This window comes from Schistocerca nitens, chromosome 1 (assembly GCF_023898315.1).
Source record: "Schistocerca nitens isolate TAMUIC-IGC-003100 chromosome 1, iqSchNite1.1, whole genome shotgun sequence".
Classification (NCBI taxonomy): domain Eukaryota; kingdom Metazoa; phylum Arthropoda; class Insecta; order Orthoptera; family Acrididae; genus Schistocerca; species Schistocerca nitens.
The window spans coordinates 371,986,120-372,010,323 of NC_064614.1; the positions used below are offsets into that span (position 1 = coordinate 371,986,120).

Here is a 24,204-nt window from a genome sequence, read left to right on the forward strand (position 1 = left end):
ACACTATATACACAAAATCATATCTATATGAGACCTGTAAAATCTCTGAAATTGTGTCATTACATGATAATTTCTCCCAATGAAGGTGGGTGCAAACAAAATATTTTTGCATTCAGACAAAAAAGTTGATGATTGAAATTTCATGAGGAGATCTTGCCGCAACAAAGACACTTTGTTTTAATGATTGTTACACAAATTTGTGTATCATGTCCACAGGACTCTCTCCCCTGTTTAGCTATAATGCAAAATGAACTGCCCATCTTTCAACTTTTTCAATTTCCTCTGTCAGTCATATCAGATGCGGATCACACGTGGTGCAGCAATACTTCAGAAGAGGGTGGTCAAGTGTAATGTAGGCTTCTCTTTATTAGACCAGTTACATTTTCAAAGTGTTTTGCCAATAAATCACAGTGTTTGGTTCACTTTCCATACAACATTATGTATGTGATCATTCCAATTTAAGTTGGTTGTGATTGTAATCCCTAGGTATTTAGTTGTCTTGACACTCTTTAGATTTTTGTGATTTGTCGTGTAACCAAAATTTAGTGCATTCCTTTTAATACTCATGTGGATGATTTCACACTTTTCATTATTTAAAGTCAATTGCCACTTTTTGCACCATTCTTGTACAGATGGTTTTGTTCATATGATGACTTTACAAAATGGTAAATAACAGCATCATCTGAAAACAATATAAGAAGGCTGCACAGATTGTCCAGGAATAACAGAGGGCCTATAACATTGCTCCGGGGAACACCAAATATTACTTCTAAAAAAGATTACAATTATGCAAGTTTTTGGAGTCAGGGGCTCCTTCTTCTGGCAGAAGGATTGAAGGATTACAATTATGCAAGTTTTTGGAGTCAGGGGCTCCGTCTTCTGGCAGAAGGATTGAAGGGGAAGAAAGAGGGATGAACGAAAAGGACTAGAGAGGTCTAGGAAAAGGGGTAGGTTTTCGGAAAGTCACCCAAAACCGCAGGTCAGGGCAGACTTACTGGACACGATGAGAAGGAAAGACTTATTGGGGACTGCACCAGACGAGATTTGAAAACCTGAAAGCTTAAAGGTGGAAGACAGGGTAATATGCAAGACAGAAAGTGTTGCTAAAGCATCATGCATGAGTTAATAAAGAATGAAAAGCTAAGTATATTTTACATAAGGGAGATGGGTGGGGGACAGCAAAAACAGACATGTCAGAAAGTGAAATGTGTAGAAAACTAAAACAGAGTGAAGAAAGGAATATTTACTGTGAATAAATGCCGAGACAGAAGAAATTAACGTAAATTAAGGGTAGGCGGGTGGCGAGAACCAAGGACATAATGTAGCGCTAGTTCACACCTGCAGAGTTCTGAGAAACTGGTGTCTGGGGGAAGAATCCAGATGGCCCATGTGATGAAACAGGCACCAAGGTCATGACTGTCACATTGTAGAGGATGCTCTGCAACAGGATGTTGCTTGTTGCCAGTATACACCCTCTGCCTACACCCATTCATCCTGACCAGCACTGTTTACATAACAGCTTGTATATGAAGTATTGTTTCACAGGTGGCTATCTCCCTTTGATGATATATGTTTTACCAGTTACAGGGCAAGAATAGATGGTGGTAGAATTGTGCATAGGGCAAATCTTGCAGTGGGGATGGTCTTGGGTGTAGGAGCCATAGGGTAGGGAGATCAATGCAGAAGGAGAATGGGGTCTGACAAGGATATTGTGGAGATTGGGAGAGCGACAAAAGGCTGTTCTTGGTGTGGTGGGCAAAATCTGACAGTACAGATCTCATTATAGGACATGGTTTTAGGAAGTAATGGCCTTGTCGAAGTAGCTGATTAGTACATTCCAGACCAGGATAATACCCATGATAAGTGGTGTGCTCTGAAGTTGTTTTTTGGAAGGATCAGCAGTACCAGGATTGGATGTGATGGCCTGGGAAATCTGCTTTTGAACTGGGCTGGTGGGGTAATTATGTCCAGTGAAGGCTGAGGTGACAGCAGCGGTGTATTGCTGTAAATAGTTTGCATCTGAACATATATCTATGCCTCGAATGCCAAGGCTGTGTGGGAGGGAACGTTTGACATATTAAATCTATTTGGTTCGAAAACATGCCTGTGCACTATCAAAGCTAAGGTCCCACATTCTGTTTCTTGAAACCTACCTGTCCCTTGGAGTTACTCCAAAAGGCCTAACATTGTAAGTCCCTGTTTCTGGATGTAATCCTACTATACACCAGGCTCTCTTACAGCTTCAAATACAGCAATCTCTTGCTAACAAAATGTGCTCAATCCGCTGCTTGCAGTCTCACAGCGGAAATTCCAGATTGGGACCATCCACGTCTGGGGTAGTGTGGTAGAGTGACCCGCTCTATTATTTCAGCAACCAGCTGAGTTCTAAACTGACTGAAACAAGATTTTTTTCCTGACACTTTGTTTAGTAGGACACATAAATTGAAAATCCCAATCTCCATCAGGAAAAAGAAAAAATTCTTGTATCCTTTGGTGTATGTTCACATTAGAGGGAAAGATGACAACTGCTGCTCCTATCTGTCAACTGCATTCATTGAATTGTTGTTTTGTATAATACTTGGGGCTTCTGGACTGAGATTTGGTTTTCATATCAGTTTTTTTTCTGTTGCTGTGATATTGACATCTGTATAGATAGTGGATAGAATATTTACTTCTTTTTTACCCATCCACTTCAGAGCCATGAGCTTGTGTGAAAATACCCCAAGAGTATCTTGTAGATCTGTCGCTGCAGCATTTGTGCCTCTTTCAGTGAGCCTTGCAAACAATGAAGGGCCAGTGTACAAGTTGTCAACATATACTGTATGACCATGACAGTTGCATGAGGTCCATAACACCTTCACTAATTGGGATTTCTTTATTATTTGCCACACATATTTTTCCTGTATAATTATCAAATCCTGAACAGTAGCCACTATCTGTTTCACAAATTTCGAAGAACTTTATTCCAAAACATGCTCCTTTTTGGGGATCGAATTGTATGCAGTGAAGTCTATCTCTGAATATCATGAGGCATTCATCAATTGCAATATCTTATTCACAATAACAAAAACTTTGGAAGTTTTGTTTCAGATGGTCAGTAACAGACTGTAACTTGTCCACGTGCTTTGCAAGGTCAGCATTTTCATTATTTATAAAATGAAGGAACCTGGAAATATATAAGAATCTTGTATAGGGTATGACGTCAAAAAAGAGAGGAGTATGAATTGATTTTGTTGTTGTTGTTGTTGTTGTTGTTGTTGTTGTTGTTGTCGTTTTCAGTCCGAAGACCGTTTGATGCAGCTCTTCATGCTACTCTGTCCTGTGCAAGCCTCTTCATCTCTAAATAACTACAACTACTTTCATCCTTCTGAATTTGCTTACTATAGCCATCTCGTGGTGTCCCTTTCGATTTTTACACCTACAGTTCCCTCCAATACTAAATTCATGATCCCTTAATGTCTCAGAAAGTATCTTGTTGAGTGACCCCTTTTTCTAGTCAGTTTGTGCCACATATTTCTTTCCTCACCAGTTCTATGCAGTACCTCTTCATTAGTTATGTGATCTACCCATCTAGTCATCAGCCTTGTTCTGTAGCACCACATTTCAAAAGCTTCTTGTCTAAACTGTTTATCATCCACATTTTACTTCCATACTTGGTTACACACCAGACAAATACCTCCAATAAAAAGATTCCTGACACTTAAATCTATACTTCATGTTAACAAATTTCTCTTCAGAAACGCTTTACTTGCCATTTCCAGTCTACACTTCATATTCTCTCTACTTTGACCATCATCAGTTATTTTGCTCCCCAAATAGCACAACTCATTTAGTAGTTTAAGTGTCTCATTTTCTAATCTAATTCCCTCATCATCACCTGAATTAATTTGATTACATGCCATTATCCTTGTCTTGCTTTTGTTGATGTTCATCTTATATCCACCTTTCAAGACACTGTTCATTCTGTTTAATTGCTCTTGCAAGTCCTTTTCTGTCTCCGGCAGAATTACAGTCTCTTCAGCAAGTCTCAAAGTTTATATTTCTGCTCCCTGAGCTTTAATTCCTACTCCACATTTTTCTTTGGTTTTTGTACTGCTTGCTCAATGTACTATTTCAGTAACATCTGGGATAGGCTACAACCCTGCCTCACTTCGTTCTTGACCGTTTCTTCCCTTTCATGCCCCTGGACTCTCATAAATGCCATCTGCTTTCTGTACAAGTAGTAACTAGGCTTCTACTTCCTGTATTTTACCCCTGCTACCTTCAGAATTTTGAAGAGATTATTCCAGTCAACATTGTCAAAAACTTTCTCTAAGTCTACAAATTGTATAAATGTAGGTTTGCCTTTCCTTAACCTGTCCTCTAAGGTAAGTCATAGGTTCAGTATCACTTCGCGTGTCCCTATGTTTTTCTGAAATCCAAACTGATCTTATCTGAGTTCAACTTCTTCATCAGTTTTTCTATTCTTCTGTAAAGAATTCATGTTAGTGTTTTACAACCATGATTATTAAACTGATAGTTTGGCAATTTTCACATTGATCAGCACCTACTTTCTTTGGAATTAGAATTATATTCTTCTTGAAGTGTGAGGGTATTTTGCCTGTCTCATACATCTTGCACTCCAGACTGAATAATTTTATCATGGCTGGCTCTCCGAGGCTATCAGTAGTTCTGACAGAATGTTGTCTACTCCCAGGGCCTTGTTTAGACTTCTGTCAAATTTTTGTCACAGTTTCGCATTTCCCCCTTTCCTCCTTGTTTACATCCTTATCCCTTTCTGTAATATCATTTCCAAGTTCACCTCCCGTGTAAAGACCCTGTACCTACTCCTTCCACCTTTCAAATTTCTCTTCTTTGGTTAGGACTGGTTATCCATCTGAGCTCTTGATGTTCTTACAGCTGATTCTCTTCTCTCCAAAAGCCTCTTTAATTTTGCTGTAGGTGGTATCCATCTGTCCTCTGGTAAAATATGGATCTAAATCCTGACATTTCTCCTCTTAGCCATTCCTACTTAGCCGTTTTGCACTCCCTGTCAATCTCATTTTTAGACATTTGTATTCCCTTTCACCTGTTACATTTGCTGCATTTTAAATTTTCTCCTTTTATTAGTTAAATTCAATATCTCCAGTGTAATCCAAGGCTTTTTACTAGGGCTTTTTACCTATTTGTCCTCTGCTGTCTTCACGACTTCATCTCTTAAACCTACCCATTCATCTTCTAATGTGTTCCTTTCCTCTGTTCAAGTCACCTGTTGCCTAATGCTCCCTCTGAAACTTTCAACAAAGTCTGGTTATTTCAACATATATTGGCCCCATATCCTTAATTTCCTACCATTTTGCAATTCTTTTAGCTTTAATCTACAGTTCATGAACAATAAATTGTGGTCAGAGTCCACATCTGCCTCTGGAAATGTCTTACATTTTAAAATCTGGATCCAAAATCTGTGTCTTACTATTAGGTAATCAGTCTGAAACCTTCCAGTGTCTCCAGGTCTCTTCCATGTGTACAATTCTAAAACGAAGTGTTTGTAGAGATTAAATTATGCTCTGTGCAAAATTCTATTCGGCAACCTCCTCTTTCATTCCTTTCCTCCAGTCCATATTCTCATGCCCTTCCTCCCCCCCTCCCCCTCTCTCCACCCCCCGTCCCTGCAGGTCCGGAGGTTAGAATAGGCCGTCTCACACGTTTCGGCCTTTGTGATGGTCCCCTGCAGGGTTTGACCTCCATTTTTCAAAATTTTCCCGAGGAGCAAGACAATTGGGGAAGGGTGCCTTACATGGTGCGTCGTGTCTGTCATGCGCTGTGGCTCTCAGAATATGGACGATGCGGTAAATAACTGTCTGCAATGTATATCCTCCTCCAGATGGTGCAGTACCCCTGAATGTATTAGCTGCATTGATTGATTAACTCCCTAAACCTTTCCTACTTTTGGGAGATTTTAACGGTCACAACGCCTTGTGGGGTGGCACTGTGCTTACTGGCCGAGGCAGAGATGTCGAAACTTTATTGTCTCAGTTCGACCTCTGCCTCTTAAATACTGGGGCCGCCACACATTTCATTGTGGCTCATGGTAGTTACTTGACCACTGATTTATCCATTTGCAGTCCAGGACTTCTCCCATCTATCCACTGGAGAGCACATGATAACCTGTGTGGTAGTGACCAGCTCCCCATCTTCCTGTCACTACCCATGCGTCAAGCCCATGGACGCTTGCCCAGATGGGCTTTAAACAAGGCGGACTGGGAAACTTTTCACCTCTGCTGTCACTGTTCAATCTCCCCCACACGGGAACATTGATGGGGTGGTTGAGCAGGTGACTACAACAATTGTTTCTGTGGCAGAAAACATGATCCCTCGCTCTTTAGAGTGCCCCCAGTGAAGACAGTCCCTTGGTGGTCGGCGGAAGTCACTGAAGCAATTAAGGAGCGTTGCCAAATTCTACAACAGCATAAGTGGCACCCTTCCCTGGAGCACCTCATAGCCTTTAAATGGCTCTGTGCTCGCATTCACCAACTTATCAAACAACGGAAGCAGGAGTGTTGGGAGAGATATGTTTCCACCATTGGGTGCCATACGTCACCTTCTCGAGTCTGGGAAAATCAAATGTGTTTACGGATAATAGACCCCAACAGGTGTTCCTGGTGTTAACATAAATGGCGTGTTATCTACCGACGCAAATGTGATTGCCGAGCACATTGCTGAGCACTATGCTCGAGCCTCTACGTTGGAGAATTACCCCCCAGCCTTTTGCACTCCCAAACGGTGGCTGGAAGGGAAAGTTCTCTCGTTTACTACATGCCACAGTGAACTCTTCTCCTATTTTTGTCTGTAGTAGTGCTTGTTGTCCTTCTGTCGTTCTTCTGGTTCTTCATTTCTCTTGTTATTGTGCTGTACGTCTCCTTTCTTTTCATCTTTCCCTTGTGTAATTATTTTATTGGGAACAAGGGACTGATGACCTCGCAGTTTGGTCCTTTCCTCCCCTCTTTTAAACCAACCAACCAACAATCAACCAACTTCCTTCCCCAACGAACCATGGACCTTGCCGTTGGTGGACTGGCTTGCGTGCCTCTGCAGTACTGATAAGTGTACCGCAGCTGCAACCCCAACAGAGGGGTATCTGTTGAGAGACCAGACAGATTTGTGGTTCCTGAAGAGGGCAGCAGCCTTTTTAGTAGTTGCAGGGGCAACAATCTCGATGATTGACTGATCTGGGTTTGTAACATCAACCAAAAGGGCTTCATTGTGCTGTTACTGTGAATGGCTGAAAACAAGGAGAAACTGAAGCCATAATTTTTCCCAAGTGCATGCATCTCTACTGTATGATTAAATGATGGCATCATCTTGAATAAAATACTCCAGAGGTAAAATAGTCTGCCTCTGGCCAGGGACCACTCAGGAGGATGTCGTCATCAGGAGAAACAAAACTGGTTTTCTGCAGATTGGAACACAGAATGTTAGATCCCATAATTGCATAGGTAGGTTAGAAAACTGAAAAGGAAAATCGGATAGGTTGAAGTTAGATATAGCGGGAGTTCAGTGGCAGGAGGAACAGGATTTCTGGTCAGGTGAATACAGGATTATAAATACAAAATCAAATAAGGATAATGCAGGAGTAGATTTAATAATGAATACAAAAATAGGAATGTGGCTAAGTTACTATGAACAGCATAGTGAATGCGTTATTGTAGTCAAGATACAAACAAAGCCAACATGAGCAACAGTAGCACAAGTTTATATGCCATCTCCACAATGATGAAGAGATCGAAGGATTGTACATGGAGTTAAAAGAAATTATTCAGGTAGTAAATGCAAATGAAAATGTAACTGCGATGGAGGCCTGGAATTCTGTAGTACGAAAAGGAAGAGAAGGAAAAATAGTTGGTGAGTATGGACTGCCATAAGAATACTTAAAGCAAAATATGCTTGAATTTCTTCAGAATTAGTAGGAAACAAGGCATTGTTTGATTTCAAAGTATGACACTTTTCATAAAAATCTTTTGCATATCTGTCTTTTTCCACTGCTACATTCTCTCAGAACAACAAATGGACCCTGTTTCTGTAAATATCTAAGGGGGTTAGTTGTTGAGGAAGTTGTCTTTGAACCCTAGGATTGATGCCACTAGAACCAGAAAACGAAATTTTGGAAGGTTTATCATGATTTATTCCCCATTTTCATTTTTCTACCTTCTGTTTTTTACCAGCGCTCATACCTGTTGGTGCAACATCACTGTCACTATCTCTTTGATCACTTTCAGGTTTATCACTGTCACTTTTATTCAACAGACTTTTGATTTCCATGTCTGAGAGAAACTTTTTATGGTACGAAATTGCTTGTGACTACACAGCTGGTGAGAAACCTTGAGAATTGTTGTTTATAACTCACAAAATATTAAGGGAAATAGTGTGTGTGGTACACTGCGACACACATATATTTCTCAGCTTTCCAATTGATTATAACATGTCGTGCCATCTTTTGACAGAAAAGAAGAAACCATAGTTGCTTGGCCTGTCTCACAGCCAGCATTGTAATAATGAATTTGAAACCTGTGGCCATCTGTATAAGCCAGTGGGTTAAGCTGCTTTTCTGCATCAAGTTACTCATGTTGGGAATTGTTCTTGATTCAAATTCTGGAATACGTACTTTTCTTCATTGCTGAAGGAATTTCAGAGCATTTCTGCCAGATTTATAGACAGGATTTATTTGTGGAAACTATTAAAAGCATCTCACATACAAGATTGTGCTGATTTTTGAGCTTTTATAAAACTTTGCAAGTCTTGAGGATTTAGTATTCTTTTAAACTTGGCTTGCTTTTTTCGTAGTGTCTGCAACAGTGTTCTGACCTGTTTTATATACCCTGGAGATCCGTACCATCAGTTATTAATTTATTTTTGTGTATCTCTCTCGATTACCATCAATACTGTTTCTTTGAATTTATAGCTCTGTGAGGTTTCTTTATTACTGTGATGGATGTAAACAGAGACTCAGTAGTATTGGTGTGATTCTAACATAGTTTTTTTGTCCGTATATGTGGTATCTTTATTTCTGGACAAAATTCTTTTATGAATTAGTTTAATATGCTGTCATGGAGAATACTCAGAAAACTGTTTTGTTGATAATGAACTTTCTCAAAAATACATGGGAACAATTGTAGGTGCGAGAACTCAACTTGACAGAAGTTGCGGCAGCTGTACGTTCTGATCTGTGGTTAATGTGCCAACGCCCATACATGGTGATGGGTTCACTCTTGGTATATTTGGTGGCAATAGCAGGCTTCATACAAGACCCTTTGCCAGAGGAAGATGAAGATCATAACAGATCAGGAGTCCCAGGAGGTAGATCATGGTGGCATTCATTACCAATTGGCTCTCGTTGGATTGACTGCTTCTTTCGACCTGCCCAAGCTCTTGGAATGTGAGTAGTTCTTTAACAATACTTTGCTTGTGTGATCAGTGTACTGTAATTCCATTTTGCTTTAAGTAGAATACTTGCATTCAGTCAAAGAAAATACTATTTTTTGTAATTCTAGTGCAAACTGAAATTGCAGCTGATACATTTGAGTATGTACATAGTTAGTCACCATGAAAGTGCAATGCTATCATGTAATTTGTGTGTCATTAGTATCACTTCTTTAAATTTATTCTGTGCGTTGTTGGACAGAAATGTCATACCTTCAAGACCTTTCTTTCACTTTCTGCATTCATTTGGTTCATAGTGGATCGTCGGGACATAATTAGATTCACCCACTTTCATTTCTATATTACTAAAGACATATTTTAGTGATGTTTCCCATCTTTCATCTATATATTGCTTGGATTCTTTACGTATCTCTGTGAGCCATTTCTGACTGTTCTCTCTCTCTCTCTCTCTCTCTCTCTCTCTCTCTCTCTCTCTGTGTGTGTGTGTGTGTGTGTGTGTGTGTGTGTGTGTGGAGGGGGGGGGATACCCATCATGAATATATGTCCATAGAACTTTAGTTGCCATTTCCTTATTGACTCAATCAGCCTTTCATTATCCCTGTACAACTCTTTTCTTCCTCACAGTTGATGCTGTTCATCCAGTATCTTAGGACCCAATATTTTCCAAAGGATCTTGCATTCAAATTTCTTGGCTTCTCTCAGGCCAGCCTTTCCTATCTTTCTGAGGCATTCACTTGTATATAGACTTTCAGTTTCGATCAGTGTGTTATAGTGCCTGAGTTCAGATTTTCTTGTGATTGCCCTTTTCTTATATAGGACAATTGTCCTATGAAAGCAATGCTCATCTTCTGTCTTCTGCTGTTCTTGGCCTTTATTTGCTTGTTTTTATCTTTATTACTTCACCAAGGTATCTGAAACTGTCCACTTTTTCTATTTTACGGTACTCTGTTGTTAGGTGATGAGTTATTGTTCAGATGTTGGTAATGTACTTTGTTTTCTAAAGAAGTTTGGAGACAAGCTTTTTTTGCATTTTTGTTCAGTATGTTTATCTGCTTCACACCAGGTAATTGGCAGATGCAAGACAGCTGACTCTTAACATCTTTCTTTGAACCTCCAAAATATCTTGTGTTCATTATAGCTGCATTAATAAATTGTTTTTGGAAAAATATTTATTCAGTTAAATTTTGTGTCCTGATTTCTCCTTTTTTTATATATTGAACAATTATGTTGCTTGACAGCTTTCCATTTTATCTTTAAATAAAATCTTCCATGATGCAAGTGAAAATTCTAAGGTTTCTTGAAAGTGAACATTTATTTCCAGTCATTGCCCATTTTACTAGTCTCCAAATTTAATTGATTCACAATTATGTAATCTTGGGGGAGGACACTACTCTTTGAATGACAGGTCGACGTTATGTGAATTCATAATGTCTTGTCTTTCTTGTAGCTCCATGTCAACAAAACCACCTCTAACCAATGATTTTGTTGCAATATCTCATCTTACAAACTGTGCATCATTTTTCATGAACAATGCCAAAATCATTTCTACTTCTGTAAGTGCCATCAACCAACTTCCTCAGTGTCAGGTGAAGGTAAAAATGTAACTATTATCTCATCATTGAAATTCTGTGCAGTTGCGAAGTGACTTCAGCACTGTACATCAGGAGAAGAGCTTTCATTGTTAAAATTTTGGCCATCAAATATTGCCAAATCTACAAACAAAATCAGTCTCCAAACTACTGTGCTCTGCATTTTATAATTTTTTTTTTTTTTTTTTTTTACTTGCAGTTTACAGACAGAGTAAATTTATTTTAATTATTTAACATACAGAGATTTTCGAAACTGTAGAAAAGAAAAGCTTGACGCTAGAAATCTCTCTAGCACTGTCAAAAAGTGTTGTCTTGGTTGAGCAGTTAGTATTATTTAGTTCCACAACCCACCTCAACTTTTGTTCAATTGCAGCATTTGGTTTCTCTCTACCGCTAATATTAAAATGGAAATTTGTGAGCAGTAAGTACAGTAATAATTTGATTGTAAAATTTGTGGAAAGTGAAATTGCAAACATCATGTTATTCACACTGTGAATAATGTTTTACAATGAGGAGAAATTATCCAGAATGAGATTTTCACTCTGCAACGGAGTGTGCGCTGATATGAAACTTCCTGGCAGATTAAAACTGTATGCCGGACTGAGACTCGAACTCGGGACCTTTGCCTTTCGCGGGCAAGTGCTCTATCAACTGAGCTACCCACGCACGACTCGCGCCCTGTCCTCACAGCTTTACTCCTGCCAGTACCTCATCTCCTACCTTCCAAACTTTACTGCGAAGGTTTGCAGGAGAGCTTCTGTAAAGTTTGTAAGGTAGGAGATGAGGTATTGGCAGAAGTAAAGCTGTGAGGATGGGGCGTGAGTCGTGCTTGGGTAGCTCAGTTGATAGAGCATTTGCCCGCGAAAGGCAAAGGTCCCGAGTTCGAGTCTCAGTCTGGCACACACTTTTAATCTGCCAGGAAGTTTCAGGAGAAATTATATTAAAATTCCATTTAGGTGTTGCTCATTTTCTTTTAAAGATTTTCTCCAAATCACTCATGGTGAAGGCAGGAGCACTTTATTCAGTCAGACTGTAGAGATTCTGATGAAATTGATCTAATAAACAGAAAAGATAATGTTATAAATTAGTTCGAATTTTGCTTCATGGTATTGTTGTGCAAACTGTTTTAGTGGAATAGAAATCTGTTAAATGATGCCACTTTTCTGTTTGTGATTTGACTTGTAGGTTAGAGTGTTGAATTTCAGTGTCAACCACTTCCATATCACACACCATATGCAATCTGTCATATAAATAATTTATCACCATATAGTCTTTTTCGTCAGAATGTTTGCAGGTGTATGTCCTATCATTCTTGATAGGTCAACATAACTTAATTACATTTTAAACAGTGGAAAAAGTAGGATCAAATAACAGTAGTATGGAAACGATAGATTGCTAGTCACCACATAGATGAGGTGTAGAGTCACAGACGGGTGCAATGGGTAAGTGCATCGGTGGGGTAGAAGGACTTGAGTGGGAATAAGGAACAGGATAGGTTGGTGGAGGACACGGGTTAGCAAAGGTTGAGGGTGAGGGGGGGGGGGGGTGTTATGGGAATTATTAAGGATATGTTTATATGTTTGTTGGGAGAGGTTCCATCTGCTCACTTCAGAAAAGCTATTGGTAGGAAGAATCCAGAGGGTGCAGACTGTAAAGCAGTCATTAAAGTGAAGCACATCGTGTTGGTTGCATTTTCAGCACCTGGATGGTCCAGCTGACACTTGGCCACAGTTTGACATTGGTCATTCATGTGAATATACAACTTGTTAATTGTCATCCAAATGTGGGAAGCTTTACAATTGTTCCAGATTTGTAAACCACGCGGCTGCTTTCTTAGGTGGCCCTGCCTTTTACAGCAAAGGAGATGTCTGTGACAAGACGAGTAAATAGTAGCAGGAGGACAGGTCTCTCATCTTGGTCTATTGTAGGAATATGAGCTATGAGGCGAGGGGTTGGTAGCAGGGTTGGTGTAGGGATGAACAAGGATATTGTGTAGATTCGATGGGTGGCAGAATACCACTATGGGAGAGATGGGGAAGAATTTTCTCATTTCAGTGCATCACGAGAGGTAGTCAGAATCACGGCAGAGAAAGTTATTCAGTTGATCCAGTCCTGGGTGCTACTGAGTCACAAGAGGAGTGCTCCTTTGTGGCCCGACAGTGGGTATATTTGAGGTGGTAGGTGATTAGAGGGACAAGGCATGAGAGACGTGATTCTGAATTAGGTTAGGGGTTTGTCACTGCAGTTGTGATGACCACAGGTGGCTAAGCTATATGAAAGGGACTTCTTGGTATGGAATGGGTGATAGGTGTTGAAATGGATGTTTTGTTTGTAGTTGGTAGCATTGATGTGGACAGAGGTACTTAAGTAGCCATCTGTGAGGTGGAAGTAAACACTGAGAAAGACAGCTTGTTGTCTTGAGGACCAGGTAAAGTGAGTGGGGAAGAAAGTGTTGAAAGAATGTTTATAGGTCTTCTCATCCTTGGTCTAGATCACAGTGATGTCATCAATAGGTCTGAAGCAGGTGAAAGCTTTGGGAATCTGGGTGCATAGGAAGGATTCCTCTAAATGGCCCATAAATAGGTTGGCACAGGGTGGTGCCATTCGGCTTCCCACTTGTGTACTGCAGATTTGTTTGTAGGTGATGCTTTAAAAGGAGAAGTATTGTGGGTTGGTTTCATTTCCTCCACCAACTCTCCACAGTTCCTGTTGCTGTTCCTATACTACCCAGCACCCTCTTCATTACTGTCTATATCACCTCTCCCTACACTAATATCATCATTGCTCACGGCCTTGCCACTTATTGAATGCTATCTTTCCCAACACCTGACTGACTCCAAACCTATAATGTCCTTCCTGGTCACCATGGCAAACTGAATCCTCACTGAAAATTGCTTTATCTTGGAAGTCATCACCTACAAACCTATATGTGGTACAGCAGTGGGCACATGCAAAGCACCAATCCATGGCAACCTATACATGGACCATCTAAGATATCTTTCCTAACCACTCAGAATCCCAAACCCCTCACCTGATTCACCTGATCTGGACTGAGGTTGAGAACATCCTATCCACATTTGTCCAGAACCAGTGGTCATTGCCACTGTAATGTGATGAACAGTCCCTCTCCAAAGATGCCAAGGATTTCACTGAGGTCTTCACAAACCAAAATTACCCTCCCATCCTTGTCAATAGAGAGATCTCCCATGCCTTGTCTATCCAGTCACCTACCACCTCCCACATACCCATTCTGGCCTAAAAGGAGCACTCCTCTTGTGACTCAGCGCCACCCAGGATTGGATCAACTGAATCACTTTCTCTGCCAGGTTTCGACTACCTCTCCTGTTGCCCTGAAATGAGGAATTTTTCCTCATCTCTGCCCCCCAGTATTCAGCCGACCACCGAAACTATAAAATATCCTTGTTCATCCCTACTTCACATCTGGTCCCAGCCCCGTACCTCATGGCCCATATCCAAACAATAGACCTAAATGAGAGACCTGCCCAGTCACCCTCCTACTCCCACCTACTCCAGTCTTATCACAGGCATCTCCTACCCGTCAAAGACAGGACCACATATAAAAGCAGCCATGTGATCTACTAACTAAGCAGAAACAATTGTGCTGCTTTCTGTGTGGGGATGTGACAACTAACAAGCTGTTCATTCACGTGTATGACCACTGTCAAACTGTGGCCAAGAATCAGCTGGACCACCCAGTTGCTGAACGTGACTAGTTCACTGTCCCTGCACCAATGTTCCATAACACATAAACAATCAATATGGTCACTATTTGCTGCTACCTCAAGTTCAAGGTACTTGTTTTTAAGACACTGAATGTTCAGACTCATAATTATTAGCTGATTTGAACAATCCGACTGACCTGTGACTTTACACCCTGTTGATGGATTTTCTCTTACACTGTTACAAGATTTCATACCTTGTTGTAGATTCCTCTGCTTGCAAGCATTTCCCTGTTTCCCTGTTATGTGTTGTTGTTCACTGTTTTGCCCCAGCAAAAATCCTGGCTTCTCAATGGTGGCTGCCTTCTTCTGGTGTGATGACTGCTCCTATTACCACCACTGCTGCTGCTGTGTGCTGCTGCAGTGAATGCCAGTGATTCTGGTTGCTTGGTTATAGATGTTGGAACTACTGCTTCTGATGTTGCTGTGACTGCTAATGATTCTGGTTGGTTGGTTTTTGATGCTGTAACTATTGCTTCTGTTGTTAGTTCTGCTGCTGCTAATGTTGGTCCAGTAGTAGGTTCCTCTGTTGCTACTGTTTTTTGGACGGTCCATTTGCGTGCTGCTGCTGTTTGTGCTGGTGTTTCTGCTATTGGAGATTTATACCATCCCAGTTCAGTGGCTGTCGCTTTGTAATTACATTTAATTGCTTCCCTTATTAAGGTTCCTAACCTGGCCTTCCCATTTCTGTTAAGGTGACACCCATGTTTCGTAAAACATTCTCTATCAAGTGTGCTTGAGTCAATTAATTTCACATTACTAAATAGCCTACAACTACGTTTAAGTTTCGCATTAATTCTGTGAATTTCATGACCATTCAGGTAAATCATGCCTGTGGGTAAAGTTCACCAGTAAAATGTTTGTATTTGACAGTACTAGCAAAACACTCAAGAGCTGTTTATACATTTTCATAGCATTGTTTTCGTAAATGTCTCTAGCTCCAGCGCAAATTACAACTCTGTCCTGGCCGGCCAGGGTGGCCGAGCGGTTCTAGGCGCTACAGTCTGGAACCGCGCAACCGCTACGGTCACAGGTTCGAATCCTGCCTCGGGCATGGATGTGTGTGATGTCCTTACGTTAGTTAGGTTTAAGTAGTTCTAAGTGCTAGGGGACTGATGACCTCAGTAGTTAAGTCCCATAGTGCTCAGAGCCATTTGAACCATTTGAACCAACACTGTCCTGCTTGTCATAGTTATATTTTACGATGTTTTTCGTCACTTCTTTGAAACCAGCGCCTGGTTTAACCATGCCTGTGACTGTCGTTGATTTACTATTTACTTGCAGTTCTTGAGAAATTCCTTTGGCATGACTATCTCCAAAGACGTCTACTTTTGATTCTTTCTTCTTTGTCACACACGTCGCTTTTTGTGTATTTGTATTTTCACTTTGTTGCAAAATGTCCTTTTTTTTTTTAATCGCAAAATGTGATAGATTTTACGGGGTTTGTTATTCTTTTAGTGGACAAGGGATTACCTTTGAACGACACTTTTATCCACTCGAACGTTGTTTCACTGTCTTGCATCAGTTCACTAGCATTTTGCTTATCCTTATTGCAGGCATCACTACTATTCGACAGAACACTATACCTGTTTTTATCTGCAATTATAATTTCATTTGCTACCTTTTATGCCTGTCTATCGCTTCCTTTCCGCTTCTCATAACGCACCAGGTTCCCGTATTGTGGCTTAATTGTTTTATCATTTAGAATATGGCACAACTTCTTCAGCTCACAGTTTTCATTAGTTATATGCGAAATGTCACGTCTTAGAACATCTACAATTTTTTGTAAACTTGAAATGCATTCGTTTAGTTTTTCGATTTCACTTTTACAGTTTTCACAGGATTCCTTTTTTACGACAGAACAGTAACTTTTATTCACTCGTTCACTATGCATCACTACACTTGTCGCCATCTTGAATGGAAGTGGTGACTGCACGATGAGTTAAACACTGGTTGTCGGGAAGAAGGAGGCAGTACATTTTGTAATGCTTGAGTGAATCCCAGAATGTATTCTTAAGGAACTGTCAACCTCTTCTAATTATTCTCTGAAGGGCAGTGGCTCTGATCAGAGAGAGCAATTTTCCTAAATACCAATGGTAGAACCATTCATTCAATTCTTCTTTGAGAAGTTCTTTCAAGTGTGAGTTGCACTTTATGAAAATCTGAAGATGTCATTGTTGTTTGGCAGGTATATCAGGTTGTTTGTTTCACATAACTACATCTATCCTTTTTTAACAAAGACCCAGGCATATAATGGGTTCAGCACATGTTTTGGAGTGCAGCTGTAGGTCACTGTGCTTAGTAGCTCCAGTGTACAGTGGTGATAAGTTGCATACTGTGTCACTGCTCATCTACCAGTACTTCTCACAAGTGCTAAATTTTACATGCAGTACTGGAAAATCATGGACAAAATACAAGCATAGTAATTAGTAAATGTAGCTGTTATGTGATTTTACTGTCTCATAAATTTTCCCTATGGACATAGCTATTGGATTTGATTTTTCATAACGAGAAAGTATTCATGTTATAACCATAGAGTTGTGCCAGTTTTTTGAAAATAACATAATTATGGATCTAAGTTCTCTGTAGGTAAAAAGATTTGAAAATACGTCAGCCTGAGTTTATTAAGTTTGCTGACTACACAAATCTTCATAGCAAGCTTAGATGTTAATGATTTTATATGACTGAGATGCAATTGAGAACACTAACAGAAATTCTAGCTAACATGTTCTCTTTAACTAATGTTTAGTCAACTTTCCAGCTGTATTATAGGCAGGCATCAAAATGGTTCAATAACTGGAATAAACAAAACATGAACTTCACTTATTGGTGTTCATGTTTGTTAATAAAGTATCACAAGATCCATGGCAATATTGAAATATTGTAAGTAGAACATTTTCAAAGACTAACAGGGTTCTGTTTGCTTGCACACCACTTACCTCGTAATGGAGTCATTGATTGGTGAATAAAAAACTTGAACATAGTAACTCAGCATATGAACTTGTATCCTCTTGAAATGTGTGCCCCCCCCCCCCCACCCCTCCCGCTCCACATATACAGATATAAGGGCAACGTGAAACATTTTTGCTCTTTGGATCAAAGATTCCCTGATTTCAATGTTGTTCCCTTGTTGATTAATTTACTTTGGATAAATGATTCTCTAGTACACTCATTGCATCCCTGTAATCTAGTTCTGAAATGTTTGCAAATGCAAATGCACATATATGGATGCTGTCACCTCTCCATTGGGGTGAAAAAATTTTTTGTCTCACATTTCTAAAGGCTTTGTGATAGGTGGAATGAGAGGCTGCCAAATCTGGTAAACAGGGTGTACATCCCAACAATTTGTATATCAAATCCTTCAGTTCTACCAGAAGTAGGTTATTTCCTCTAAACGGTCCCAGCTTCCTGTCATGTATGACTTACACAGTATTTGCTAGTTATTGTTTTAGCATTTGAATGTTAACCACATCAAATATCCCAGTTCATCTTAGAAAACACTTGCCGTAACTTATCTGACTGATGAATTTAAATTTGCCTTCTTTCACTCAGTGTCACCAATTTCCACCTTCTGTTTTCATTGCTGTTTCATTTCTAATTTCTAACATGTGGTGGTGGATTTATGTCTGATGCACAATAACAAAGTAGCACATAAAATCAGACAAAATTTTTTAAAAGAGTCCAAAGATTACTGAGAAATTCATTTATTCACTTGCTTTATGTATTTGTGTCCTTTAAATAAAATATTGTATAATGCCCAGGAGAAGTTGGACGAGTGCTTAAATACTACAGTACACAAAACAGAAGCAGTGCTTGACCAAGTAATCTTTTGCATGTGACTTGAATTTATCCTTGTCAGTTATTATTTTTATGTATCTCGGTAATGTGTTATACAGTTTGATGCTAGGATGAAGAATAACTTTTTGGAATAGTGCTGCATTTGTCACTGAAATTGTATGTCATTTGTTTGTGTTCAATTTTTTGTAGTTATTGTTTTTTCTGATATTTTTTTCTTGTCCAATCTCAACATTAAAGTATTATATTTTCTGTAGCCTGAAAAGTTTCTGCCTTGCTCAACAGTGTTCTCCAACTACTACTCAATGTCGAGTGAGCATATGCAAAATATATATTCATGAGTTTATTGTATGAAATACAGTTCCTTATTGTTCTTATTATTAAATACATTTTTCACATGTTGCCTCTCAGGTTTTCTTGGTGTGATTGATAGATAGAGTGCTTCCAGGTTCCCAGTGTAGTAGTAGTAGTAGTAGTTTCCATTGTATGCAGATTATATGGTGGCTGATCCAGTCATCTTCAGGTGCTGCGAGTGGTGCTGTTATGTGGACTAACAGTCTGGAGTCCAATCAGACTGTAAACTGTTGTTGGCAGAGTTCTGCTCCCATTGCACATATGCTCGTGATCCTCTCTTGTTTTGTGAAAAGAAAATATTGCAGTTTCAGTTGAATAATTCTTGTAAATCCACCCGTGGACTGTTCGAGCTACTAACATGATGTTCACATTTGGATTACATAGTGCAGATGAAAACTGCATGAGGAAACATAAAACAAAAACAATATAATGGTTACAGTTTCACTTTTGGCCACTGACTGTCTCATACTGAATACGTACTTTAACTTGGTACCAACAGCATGGTGATTAAGTAATGAGTGTTGTCCTCCAGCTGATTTATAACATATTGTCATATAGATGTTTACATTTTGGTAGATAAGCACAGACTAAGGCCATGTGCCTATTTACAGAAGTACATAATATGGAAAATTACAGTTTGTTGAAATATAGAGCTATTACATTTAGATACTAAGATAAAAATTACAAAGAACAAAGACACAATAGCCAGTGATATGAGTTTGTTTAACCAATAGCTGTAAATTAGAAAATGGCAGAATTAATGATAATGTTTTGTTGGAGAGCAACTCATTGTGGAAGGGGATTCCCAAAATTTGCTAGACATTCTTGAGAAAGTGTTATTTTCTAATCAGAATAATTAACAAACAAACAAGCTATTTTAGTGGAAATTTGCATTTTTGTGCACAGAAAAAAATCAGGACAATGAAATTGTGTTACTGACTTTTATAAATAATTGCATTTTAAAGTTGGAAATTATGGAACATCATACATTTGAATACAAATAACTTTTGAAGTATAAAGTTTTTGTTGAATAGAGAAAAATGGGGGCTTTCTTATGAACTGTTCTAATTTGAGAAACAAATAATTTCTAGCTCATCGAAAATTTCACCTTCCCATGTTTTGTGTGGGCAGTAAATCACTAATATTTCTCAAAATAAAATATTTCCTGTTAAACTAATTATTCTATAGTCATCAGTAATGAAGAAATTACACAGTGAATAATAAAGTTTTATGAATGCCTATTTGCATAAGGAATTGGATGTTTAGAGTATCCACTAGGACAAAATAATATTGATGTCGAATGGCATAAGAATGAATAGGATAGTTACCCTGTACTTAATTCTGCACCACTGATTTTGTAAAATTAATGTCGTCTAATACTTTCATACACTATAGTTTTTCTCTGTATTTATGTTTGCTTTTTTCAGCTGGTGCATCTGATTGCCTCTCTTTCTGATGATTTTACAGATATGTTTATACATCCTGCTAACTGTTATAGATCCCAGTCTATTTAAATGCATACCATCCTTCCCTAGGCAGTTTTAAATTGAAAATTTGTTTGTGTCTATGAACACTGCTATCACAATATTATTTAATGACACAATTTGTGTTGCAGATATATTTATAACACACTAATTTCCTTTTTATAATGCTACAAATTAGTACTTCAATGAGGCAGGTTTTTAGCGAATGTGTCCCAGTGTGTATAAAGACACCTCTGTATCTATGTTTGATTTCAGAGTCAGACTGTCCCACATTATCTGGTTTTGCCTTTCCAATATTTATTGAGCTGTTGTGTTCTATTTCCAGGTCACATACAAATTTTCCAGTTTGGAACAATGACATTTTTCAACAGTGAATCACTTATTAATATAAATGCCATTTGGTTATCTTGCATAGTTGCGGCACTGCCTTTCCTTTCACTATGTGTCACCAACTTTCATTTATATTTTCAGAATTTTCTCTTATTGGGCTTAGTGCAAAAGCTTCTGAAACCCTATATATGTTTTTGTGTTCATTGTTCTTACTAAGTCTGGGAACCTTGGGAGTGGCATAATAAGAAAGCAATTTCTCTCAAGTTGGACGGTGGTGGATTTACAGGGTGGAAGAACATTAAGGATCCTGGTATAGCTTGATGAGCTTCATGCCTAGCCATATTAAAGGCAAAATTCAACCATGGTATGGTATTGTCCCATTTCAGTGGCACCTCAGAATGGTAAATAATAAGAGCAGTGGCTGGCTGTGGTGGCAGAGCGGTTCTAGGCACTTCAGTCCAGAACCATGTGGCTGCTATGGTCACAGGTTTGAATCCTGCCTCGGGTATGGATGTGTGTGATGTCCTTAGGTTAGTTATGTTTAAGTAGTTCTACGTCTAGGGGACTGATGACCTCAGATGTTAAGTCCCATAGTGCTTAGAGCCATTTGAACCAATAAGAGCAGCCTTAGAATTCCTGTTAACTGTTTCCACAAAAGATGGTTGAGGGGTAATAGGGGGTGGTAGTTTCTTGATGGATGCCATTCTAAAAACAAAATCTGTGGAACTTGCAAGACATGAAGGCTGGGCTGTCATTGCTGATGAGAGTGACAGGAGGGCCAAAGATAAAATAATTTTACTAAGATGTTTTGTGCTAGTCCCTACGGTTAGCCGCCCCCCCCCGCCCCCCCCCCACCCCCCCTCCCCCCCGCACTTGGCATCAACCATTCAAAATGCAAGGAGGGTCCACTGCTATGAAAATATAGTGGTATCCTGCCTGAGTCTGAGGAAGGAGACCAACATTGTCAATGAAAATACATTCCATAGCATGTTCGGCATGCTTGGAATTCAGCAATCCACTCTTACTTCTCCAACTTTGCCATCCTGTTTATATATTTAAAGAGCAAGTGCCACATTGCATGTTGTTTGATCTTCTGTATGGTTTTATAAGTGCCTAAGTTCCCACCTAACAAACACTGATGGTAATATTTAAAGATGGCTGAAATGAGATCCTGAGGCAAACAAATTTTCCAGTCACCATTGCCCTTCAATTGTAAATACACAATTCCCGTACAAGCTGGTACCTGGACACTTCTTCCCCAGATTGAAAACGCTGTTTAATATGTAACAGCCCCTAGGTCAGAATCCTGTTGTTGTGTGAGATCACCAAACAACTCGGGCACCTCCACCCTGGTTGAACATTCAACGAACCAAAGTTTCCTCATCACCAGACACAAACATATGGCTCAGCATGCCAGCCATCCTTCCCACAATAAATGTGCAATAAACCATGGGTAGCGAGTTGCTGCCTGCTAACTGTATAATATATTGTAATCGCGGGTCACAACTGTGTAAAATATGAATAGCCAGATGTCTGAGGTACACGTCATAAATCAATAAAGGCACCGAGGTACCAGAATCAAGAAGACCACACACTGCTTCATGATTAAGACTTGTGCAAGCTTAGGGGAAGGTATGCAAACTAGCCGCACTTAGGTGATCACAGATGTGAGGAACAGAGATAGCTCCTCGGCATCTGTTTGTCCTCTGGTGTCAGCCGTTTTGCACAGATTTACATTTTCAGTAACACAAGCAGGCAAAATGCCCAGGCTGCCGGCTATGGAAACACTGTCCCTTACTGTGAGTGACCTTATTAGTAGCAGTAGTGTTATCAAGCGGAGGAAATCCACCTTCCCTAACATGCCCATGTCTAGCATCAGCTTGAGCAACCCCAATGACATCAGAAACCAGATGCTCTAAATCTTGATAAGTGATAGGCCTTTCCAAAAACAAAATGTGGAAGCGATCCTTGGAAAGTTGCACATCGACTGCATGGGCGGCAGTACACACGCCCCACATGTAATCAGTTAGGGGTTCCCCAACCTGCTGTACACAAAACAAATATTCGTTAATTAACTCATTCTTGACTCAAGCAGACAGTCTTTGCTGAAGGATCATGGAGCATAGCTCACACAGATCACCATTACAGGTCAGGACATTACTCACCATACCAGTTAACAGACCCTTATGGAAAGGGTAACTGATTTGGTGTACCAAATCTGGTTAACGGTATCTTGGCAAGGTTATCTATGCCCTTGATAATTCTAAGAAATGAATTGGGAAGTTTGTCAAAACATGCATATTTTGTTGGACAGGACTGTAAGTCTCTCCTAGACACTCTTCTGCTGGGCCACTCCCCGTACCTTTGCGGGACCCTCGGTCCTGTTCTAAGCCATTTAGCTTTCTGTGCACAGACATTACTGTGACCAATAATTTATGCACTTGAGCCTCAGAGAGGACATCAGAAAATAAGGACCACAAGTCTTCCACTCATCTGAACAAATGTGCAATCTGCACTTCCAGACGAAAAGTTTTTGTGTGAGGGGGAGTAGTATCAGAAGGGAATTCAACATTTTTGTGTATGTCTACCAGGGAAGTTGAGCAACTCGCTAGCATGATATTCACCTAGCCTATATTCTCTTCCATGACGTGCATGGGAAGCATGACTGCTGCACAGACACTTGCATAACTCACTGACGTCACCATCCTCCCTTTGGCCCCAGAGTCACAACTCGCACTTGAACTGCTCTTTCCTGAGAGTCCCCACTCTAGTCACAGTACGAGCTTCCATGTTGCATAGTATGCCTGAAACAACGATCAACAGTGAACAGTTTCCAAGTAATAACATTTACAATAAACAAGAAAATAACATCAAGAAAGAAAGAAAAACATATGATGTTCAATGAGAGGAGGATAAGGCCAGAACATAACCACACTACAGCTACCAAAATTGACACAAGCAACAAGAGCTTATATCTTAGGACATCAACCAACAGGATCAGAGGAAGGGCTGAGGGAAAACTATTGGACATTATTTGTTGCCAAATACTCCCAACAATACACTTAAAAAGGGCATTAAATGTGAAACATTGAGAGCAGAACAATTTAGATACTCTTTGAAGGTTATTCTTTCCCTAAAAATTAACAATTCGTCTAAACATTAATTTTTTAATAATTTACTACATTGAGAGCAGAACAATTTAGATACTCTCTGAAGGTTATTCTTTTCCCTAAAAATTAACAATTCGTCAAAACATTAATTTTTTAATAATTTACTTCGGAACTCATACCGAGGCCACACGTGAGGTCAGGGCTGAAACCCGCTGATAACACAGCAGACCACAGACATAGATATCGGGAACCCCCCCAAGCAACAAGAAGCTGAGAGAGGATAGGTAATGCACTGCAACATATACACCAAAGTTCTCTTGAGCAGTGAACAGATTGTATAAAGCCAAAACCTGTGCCCCGGCTCTAAAAGAAAACCAATAACTAA

At 39.6% G+C, this 24,204-nt stretch overlaps 1 protein-coding gene across 2 annotated transcripts in view; it reads left to right on the forward strand.

Annotated features, from left to right (window-relative positions):
- The window catches only part of LOC126248931 (E3 ubiquitin-protein ligase RNF103-like), a 139,119-nt gene that overhangs the window by 76,079 nt on the left and 38,836 nt on the right, over positions 1-24,204 (forward strand). For both annotated transcript variants that reach the window (XM_049950438.1, XM_049950448.1), the window contains one exon: positions 9,153-9,412. In XM_049950438.1, the coding sequence (XP_049806395.1) occupies positions 9,153-9,412 (260 nt within the window). The remainder of the gene's footprint in view (positions 1-9,152; positions 9,413-24,204) is intronic.